The 9,740-nt window shown below is 34.1% G+C and overlaps 1 protein-coding gene across 1 annotated transcript; it reads left to right on the top strand.

The window, feature by feature from the left end:
• Positions 1-456: 456 nt before the first annotated feature.
• On the top strand, positions 457-1,317 carry LOC131856432 (F-box/kelch-repeat protein At1g26930-like). The gene is made up of 2 exons (XM_059208226.1): positions 457-518; positions 621-1,317. The coding sequence occupies exons 1-2, from the start codon at positions 457-459 to the stop codon at positions 1,315-1,317; spliced, it is 759 nt and encodes a 252-aa protein (XP_059064209.1).
• Positions 1,318-9,740: the final 8,423 nt, after the last annotated feature.

Below are 9,740 nucleotides of genomic sequence, written 5' to 3'. Positions count from 1 at the left end.
CATAATTCTAACAAAGACTCTAATTATAACTCCAATTTTACATAAGTTGTACCTTTCCTCACATTTTAAGTTTTATTTCTGAGTGTTAAAACTCTTCAAAAATCAATAATTTTGTGTATGAGAATCTTGGTTTGAGTTTGGATTAATGAACATATTAAAAAATCAAATAATGTAGTTGAGTTATATATTTAATTATATATAATTATAAGACCATGGCAGTTGAGTTATAATTAATTATGTAACTATATAAGGCGTTTTCACTAACATGATATACTATTAATTCTGAAGGCATTCCTTAAGGGCGTGGCCATTGAATCTGGATATCGTTTATAACTATATAGTAGTAATGCTATTAAAATAATTCAATACAATTCTTTGACATTTTGCACACCCTGGCTTTATGTGAAGGAGTCATGAGCTCCATATCTTATCTTATTTAAGAAGAAAAAGTTGATAATGGATTTTTTTGCAGGAACTTCCTGGACAGATATTTCGGGACATCTTACTAAGAGTGCCATGTAAATCTCAATCAAATATATATGCTTTCTGGAGAAGCCCAATGGGGCGTGTAAATACAATTCTGTCGATCAATCATATAAAAGGCTTCCTCGTTTTCACAGACTTCCTGAAGTTTCTGAGATCATAAATGTGAAGCATAAGATTAATCCAATATTAATTATATATGATTTATTATCTAATACATGGAAGTATGGTGCTGAATTTCCCAACCCCACACCTAGCGGCCTAGGGTTTGCATGTTGTGCCTCACCTGATGGATCCATTTACATTGCAGGAGGATTAGCCAGGTCTGGTCTTTCTCTTGGAATACGTGAAGCAGTAGTTTACAAAGTAGATGAAGACAGGTGGGAGATTCTTCCTAAGATGTACTATGGAATGTACAGCTGTAGGGGTGTTTTTATTGAAGGAATGTTTTATGTCATTAGTTTACGAAATCTTGGATGTCAAAGATTTGATCCCAGAACAAGAAAATGGACAATGATGTTTGATATGTCTTTGCCTAGTTTATGCTGTAAGGTTCTCTATGCGTTTGGAAGACTAATTGCGTATGGAATCGAAGGAATAATGCAATATGATTGGGAAGGAAGGATATGGAGAGAATTGGACCCAATCCCTGGAAACCTTTCTTTCAGATCTCGTGCCACAGTGTGGTGTGATCGAATTTTCTTTTGCGGAAGTTTTTGTATCCTTCGTATGTATAAACCTGGAGCACCTTCCTCTGAGAGGTGGATTTCTCTTGACGTACCCAACAATTTTTTGGAAATGAATGTCGTATCTATTACCACCATAGAAATTTAGTATGTTCTTAAAATCATTTCAACCATATGATTGTGTCAAAAGTAGACTTCAGATGTCTACTTCTAAGAATTTAATAGTTACCGGTCTGTTGTGATATTTTTATTAAAACGGATGTATTTGAAAGCTTTTGAGAAAAATTAATTTTAACATTACTTTAAAAAATAATTTTTATTTATATATTTTTCATTTTACTTTTGAAAAATCTTTATTAGCATTATTTATATTTATATTTATATGTATTTGGTATATATCGTGAGGTTACTGACTTGAATTAACCCACAAAATTTTATTACTAGAATAGGGCTCTTTCTATTCTCTATTCAATTTTATTACTAGAAAAGGGCTCTTTCTATTCTCTATTCTCTACTTTTGTTCTTATAGTGGTGAGTACTTGGTTAAACTCTATGAATGTAAAATAGATACTTTTGTTCTTATAGTGGTGAGTACTTGGTTAAACTCTATGAATGTAAAATAGAAAATGAAATAGTCAATGTAATTTTCAAGACCCACAAATAGAACCAGAGGTAACTCTTCATGCACTTCATTCTTAGTTTCTATAATTAATTTACATAAGCCTTGTCCCCTTACTAATTTTGTTGGTTTAATATCCATATTGAACTCCTATATTTTTTATACCCATGTAGCTCTGCTATTCATTCCAATATCTTGTTGTGTCAAAATACTTTTAACAACCAAGTGTGGCACATACACTACTCAATCAGCTGGATAATCTATTCAGTCCACTATCCAATCAATCTAGTTGACTACTCAATCAATTGAGTTAACAAATCAATCAATTGAGTTAAGACTCCAGAAGCTTTCTACAATGATAGTAAAAATATTGAATGTAAGCAATTTGTAATCGGAGAAATGATAAAAAGGACATGACAAGTGTCGATATGAGCAGCTTCTGAATTCGAAACTACAAATCAATTGGAAGATTTGATCATTGAGCAAAGCATACTCATAGAATTTTCCAATTTGTTGATTTGAGCACCAATAGAATGGCAACTCTACTGAGGAGGAATTATTAAGACTCTCTTGTGGGAAAGAAGTTAGAAGAAAGATAAGGAATTTTTATCGTCTGTGAAAAAGGTGGCAACTCTGAAATAAGAAAAACATATTTGTATCTATGGTAGAAGATCTGAAAGACAAGGGCATCCCTCGATATTGTTGGAATTCAAGTAGAAGCAAAATCACAACAACTGAAAGATAAACTCGCAAGATAATCTGATAGGGCTCAAAAATACATTCCTTGATGAATGATACAATCAGTATAGAGGTGAAAAAGAGAATGTCCCAAAACCATTTAGTGGCGCACACAAGGATCTGTTTTCAGCTGGAGAAAGGGGAGAAGCCATGTATTTAAACACAGTAGATAAAGTACAGAGACAGAGACCTAAGGTCTATCCACCTGAAATTTTCAATACTCCTCCTGGATTCCTTCCTAGAACTCCTCGCACAAGGTCAAGAAACTCAGGGATGAATTCCATGAGTTCAAGAGGCATGAACAAATTATCAGGACAGTTTGAAGGACTAGTAAAGCAAGTAATGGACACAAACATGGAGATGAAAAATTAGGGGATGACACAAGAAGCCTTGGATACTTGTGCCAGATTGGGCATAAAACTTGATGAAGAGGACTTGACCCATGATTTACACAAATACAATAGAGAAGGGGTGAGACAAAACTTATCTCATAGACCTCCTCAAAGAGAAACTAATGTACTAGGAATAAACCATGGAAGTCAAAACTTCAGAACGTATGGGAACCCTTTATACCAAGGATGTAACCAAAATTATAGATTGAATCATCATGCCCACCATCAAAACCTTCCTTAGAAAAATTTCCATAACCCAACCTATCTTGAACAACCTCATAACCCATATAATGAGTATAACCAGTTTGCCCATCAAACCTATTTTCAGCCACAGTATAATAAAGCACCCCCTTTCACTCACCCGTACAATAATATGAACTAAGGGCAATTATATGGAGGCATCTTTGTATATGCTCCTTTTGGAGGGTTTTCAAACATAGATCAATATAAGTAGTTTGACTTCTCAGGAATCATAGGTTACCCACATCGTATGTCAAATGATCTGAGAACTGCTATTCCAAAATTCACAGGGAGCGGTGTTGTAATAGGAGAAGGACATTGCAATGCATTTGACACTGTGATAGAAGACTTTGGTTTCCCACCCAAAGATGTCAAGATGAAACTATTTATGTAGTCACTGATTGAAGATGCAAGAGATTGGTTTAGATCACTATCAGATGCTTCAATCATAAGCTTATCAGAATTCAAAAGACTCTTCTTAGAATAGTATGAAGATCAAAAAAATCCCGAATTTACCTTATATGAGATTATGACCATACAAAGGGGCACAATGAGTCATTGATTAAATTTTACAAAAGATTCAATATAATGTTGAACAAAATTCCATGACACATGAAGCCAGTGAATGAGGTGAGCATACTGCATTATATGAATGCATTTGATAGTAAGAATAACTATGAGATCAGGTCAAGGAACCCATCCACCTTACAGAGGCCTTAAATATTGTAATCACCATAGAGAATAATAGAAAAGTTGTTGGTAGAATCGAGAAGACAAGTGATACAAGGTTGTATAACCCAAAATCCCCTTAACAAAATAAGGAGGAAGATAAATTCGTTAAAGTATTGAATAGCTTAAAATACTTGTCCATGAAGGTTGGTAAAACTGATAGAACACAATATTATAAGTATGATAGACCAAAGCACCATGATATGCCTTTTAATACAAACTGGAAGGATAGAAAACCAGAAGTCCCAAAGCAAACCTCCAATAAGAGTTTTCCTAATCCACTTGTCAAAGGAAATTAAATGACAGATGATAGTCCTTGGTGCAATGCATCTAACTTACCTAATTCTCTATTACAATATGTGGTGGCCCAAAGCTTGCAAAGTTAAGAAGTAGCTTGTGATCAATATGACCCATATCAGCAAATAAATACAATATCAATTCAACATTTCAATAAGGTGAATGAGTATTATTCATCTGAAGATGATTATGAATATGATGTGAATGATCAAAGATATGACCATCAGTACTGTAAGCAACAAGTGTTTTTATATCATTATGAGGACAACGTCCCAAGATTAAGAAGGCCTACAAAAGGAGAACGAGAAGCACTAACTACTGCAGTTGTAGCTCAGGCGAGGAGCAACTATAATCTGAGGAATAGAAATATGAACCCGAAGCAAGGAAAACCTACTGGACTATTCATAAATGAAATAAATATAAAAAACAAGTCATCAACCATAATAGTAACAAAACCTCAGAGTGGAAATACAATTAAAAGGAAAGAAAGTAGTATTGAGCCACCAAAAAATGAGCACGTTGAAAAAGTTGAGTCAAGCACCTCGTCCTTTGATATTACAAATGCATTATCATAAATAAAGGTTTCAGTTCCCCTTTTGGAAATGATGAAGTTTCTTTAATATAAGGAAAAATCTATACAAATGATATCCGCAATCCCTACAAATTCACACAAGAAACAAAATCATCAAACTCAGCCATTAAATCAACAAGAAGAGACTCCACCCCTGGTGTACTTAGGAATCACGATAAAAAAGGATCTGTCTCAAGTTGACCCCTTTTATATGACATTGGTAATCAATAATAGATTGGTGAGAAATTGTATGCTGGACTCTAGAGCTGCTATGAATATCATGCCTTTCTAAGTTATGAAGGAATTGGGGATGTGGGTAGATACTACTTACGGGAGTTGCTACACCATGGATAATAGGTCTATCCCAATGGTTGGTATCATGAAGAATGCAGAATTCAAAATTGTTGCTTTCCTTGAAGCTTCATATAGAAAAGATATAAGAGGTATAGATGTCCCCATTAATTACAGGATGTTATTGTCAAGACAATGGTTTGGCCTAGTAGGAGGCTATGTTCAGTTAGATCTACCATATGCTACTATACCAATGAATGGGAAAGAATTAAAAATAGAAAGGGAATCAAGATCTTCTTATATTATTGAATACATAGACCCCAACCAGATAACTTATTTTTGTTACTCAGACATGGAGAATTTTACAATCCAATGGAGAAATCCTGAGATGCATAATTTTGACTCTATTAGTTTTAGTACCCATGAAAATAAGGACCAAATATGGCGGATGTATTTTGATGGAGCTTGTAGCAAAGAACGAAATAGAGTGACAGTTATTTTTATTTCACCAAAAGGGAAAACATTGAAGTATTCATTACTTTTTTCATTTGATTGTACAAACTATACGACAAAGAGGTCAATGCAAGAAGCTGAGTCCACTTTTTGGCCAAAAAGTGGAAGTGTTTTCCCCAATTTTCAGATTTTGTCTCATTTGAGCTTAAATTTTGAAACACTTGGAGATTGAATCTTGGAAAAAGTTAGTAATATAAAAGATATCCCTCTGAGTGTACTTTCCAAATATGTAATTTATTTTAATACCCACATAGTAAAAAAAATGGAGTTCTAAAAACTATGTTTTGAAAATGCCCATTTCAAGACCATACCATACATGTGTATGACCCACACTTTTTGACACAATTAAAATTATTTTCTCAAACCATTTTGGGAAATGGTTTGTAAGTCACTGAATATTGATGATCATATTTTTCTGTATTTTTGTTTTTAATATTTTATTTTTAATTAATTTTTTAATGACCGTAATTATGTTTTTAAAAATTTGACGTGTACGGCCCACATAATTTGATGTAAACTTAACATTTTCTTAATTTTTTTTTAAATAGAAAATAATTTTGTGTATCTTGATGACATATAATTTTTTTTTCAAAATTCATTAAAATAAAAAAGTTATTAAATTAAAAAAACTAGTAAATATTTCAAGTTTATGGAACCGATTTAGTATAAATTAAATGAAAAATAATTAAAATAATTAATTTTTAAATAAATTTACATATTTAGAATCTAGACAGTATAATCTAAAATGGGTTTTAGTTTCGTATAAAAATTCTAATTACAGGCACGTAAATTATTTCAGAAGATCATATTTGTGCTTTCATTCATAGAGATTTGAATTTGCAGGTCCATGTCTCAGCTGTGGCCATCCCAGGCCTATCCTGGGCCTAATCCCGAGCCAAGTGATAGGTTGTGGAATCAACTTCCACAGAACGGGCCCCCATTTTCAAACAAGGGCGGCTTGTGGAAAAATAAGATTTAGAAACGGGGGCCCGTTTTTTAAAAATGGGCCGCGGTTTTGTTTAAAAGCGGGCCTCCATTTTAGAACAAAATAGGGGGCCCATTTATTTTTGCTTCGAAGCCCCATTACCTTTCAGCTCAGGATCCTGAAGCATAAAAGGGCCCTCATTTTTTGAAAATGGGCCCCTATTTATAAGAGCACATTTTCCAACGTAGGTACTTCCGCGAATTTGTGACTCATTACCTTGCACTTACCCAAAGTATGAAACTCATTAGCATTTTTGGGGACTCGAAATTGATCATGTCTTAGATTAGGTCCACATATACCACTGAAAACTCAATGCTAAAAGGATATAGGAATGAAGTTTGGGACGCTACTGAATGTTTTCATGCTTTTTGAATAAGATGGATTGATAGATCCTAGAATATTATGGCAGATTTCTTAGCTAATGTAGTCATTAAACAAGATGATATGACATGTCAGGGTGTATCCAAGGTAGAGGTTAAGAATAGACCTTTTATCATGGATAACATATGCAACTGGGAAGTTTTTGAAAATGATGATGATCTGTTGAACTTCTTCCATTTTATGGACAGATATGAATCTCAACAAATTGATTTCAATGCTTATGTGGAGGAGGTTGATGTGAAGGAGACCATATTTGGGAAGGAAGTCATGCAGCTCAACATAAACAAGATCCCCAAAGGTCTTGTTGCATTAGAAAAGGTTCTTTGATAGGAATGATAGGATAGAAACAAAGGCCACACCCGTTAAGGATCAAGATGTTGAAGAAGTAAATCTTGGTATAACACATTCTCCAAAAATTGTGTTTATTGCAAAATAAGCTTGTATCGAAGATAAAGGTAGAATTGATAGCCTTACTAAGAAAATATAGGCATGTATTTTCCTGGTCGTATGATGACTTGAAAGCATATAGAGAGGACTTATTTGTATTTCAGCATGAGATACCACTAAAGCCTAGAGAAAAACCCTTTAGACAAAGACAGAGACCTATCTATCCTACCTTGTTTCCCAAAATGCATGAAGAAATATTAAAGACAAATGAAGCAAGGATAATCAAGCCAGTAAGATACTCAACATTGGTATCGAATCTCATGCTAGTACACAAAAAGATCAGTGACATAAGGTTATGTGTTGATTTTAGAAATTTAAACATATCCTCCTTGAAAGATAACTACCCATTACCAAACATGGATGTACTGTTGTAAAAGGTAACATGGTGTGAGCTATTATCAATGATGGATGACTTTTTTGGTTACAATCAAGTAAAGGTAGAGGAATAAGAGAAATTTAAAACTGCATTCACGACCCCATGGGGCACATATGTATACACTAGAATGTCTTTTGGTCTAAAAAATGCAAGGGCTACTTTCCAAAGAGCTATCGATGTAGCATTTGTAGAGTTAATCAATGTGATTATGATGGTATATCAAGATGATCTGACTTCTTACTCAAAGAAAGTTGAGGATCATTGTGGACACCTTGAGAAGATATTCATGAAAGCTTTAGAATGTGGTATTTCTCTAAACCCCAAAAAGTGTCATTTTGGTGTGACAGAAGGAAAACTATTGGGGCATATAGTATCAAAAGATGGAGTCAAGATTAATCAAGAAAGAGTTGCTACCATTGATAGAATCCTTATTCCCAGAACAGTCAAGTCTATTCAGTCATTTTTCGGGCAAATAAACTTTGTGACAATATTTACTCCTAACGGTGTAGAAATTGTGAAACCCATATCTAAGATGTTGAAGAAGGGGTCCAAGTTAGATTGGGATAATTAAGCCAAGGATGCATTTGTAGGAATCAAAAGGGAAATTAAAGAGGCTCCTTTGTTAAAATCTCCTGATTTCTCTAGTCCATTCCAAATATTTTCTTTTGCCTCTTATCACACCATTGTTGCAGTGATGTTGCAAAAGAATGATGAGGGTCATGAACAACCTATTGCATTCTTCAACAAAGCTCTACAAGAGGCTGAATTAAAATATGATATCAATGAAAAACAATCTTATGCATTGGTTAAAGTAGTAAAGACTTTTTGATCATATTTAGTAGGGGAAGAAGTAATAGCATATGTCCCTAATGTAGCAGTAAAAGACATATTCAGACAATCATAGACGATTGGTAGAAGATGTAGATGGATAAATAAGGTACAAGAGTTCAATATAATCATCCAAATAACTAATTTGGTAAGAGGACAGGGGCTAGCCAAGATGATGGTTGAATCAAATCTAGAAGTTGCCCAAGTTAATAATGTTAATCTAGAGGATGCAGTTATGAGCATAGAAAAAATCCCTTGGTACTCAAACATTGTCTATTACTTGAAACACATGCAATATCTTGAGGGTCTAAAGGAAAATCAAAAAAGATTACTCAAATTACAAGCGATCAAGTATGTTTTGAGAAATAGGGACTTATATTGGAAAAATATAGATGATGTCATGTTACTTTGTTTAGATCAGCATCAATCATGGGTGGTATTAAAAGGGATGCATGATGGAGTATGTGGAGGCCACCTTTTAGCAAAAGTTACTACCCATAAGATCTTGAAGGCTGGTTATTATTGGCCTAGGTTTTTAAAGGACACATATGTGTATGTAAGGAAGTGTGAGTCTTGCAAGAATTTCTCAGCGAAATTAAAATACCAAGGAGATTTGCCACTAAGACCTATACATGTTGAAGAACCTTTCAGTAGTGGGGGCTTGACTTCATAGGAGAAATTGCTGATAAGTCAAGTGGAGGTCACAGATAGATCTTGGTAGCCACTGATTATTTTACTAAATAGGTAGACGCCATTCCTACTAAACAAGCAACCCACAAGGTGGTAATAATGTTCTTTACAGAAAACATACTAACAAGATTCGGTGTCCCTACCAAGATCATAATAGATAATGGCATGTATTTCAAATCTACTAAATTTAACAAGTTATGTAGGAATTATGGTATTGAAGTCTCTTATGCTACACCATACCACCCCCAAGGAAATGGTCAAGCTGAACTATGTAACAAGAACATTATGAAAAATCATAAGGAGGATGCTTGACAATAACAAAAGGGCTTGGAATTCCAAATTGAACCTAGCCCTTTGGGCAGACAGAGTTACAGCCAAAAGGTCCATAAGAAAATCCCCGTTTGAACTAGTATATGGGAAGCATGTTGTACTTCCATTGGAGAACTTACTACTTGTCTCCAAGTTTGTAAATGA

Source organism: Cryptomeria japonica, chromosome 7 (genome assembly GCF_030272615.1).
Source record: "Cryptomeria japonica chromosome 7, Sugi_1.0, whole genome shotgun sequence".
In the NCBI taxonomy this organism is placed as follows: domain Eukaryota; kingdom Viridiplantae; phylum Streptophyta; class Pinopsida; order Cupressales; family Cupressaceae; genus Cryptomeria; species Cryptomeria japonica.
The sequence above is the reverse complement of the archived record's forward strand: the minus strand, read 5'-3'. Positions and strand labels throughout refer to the sequence as shown.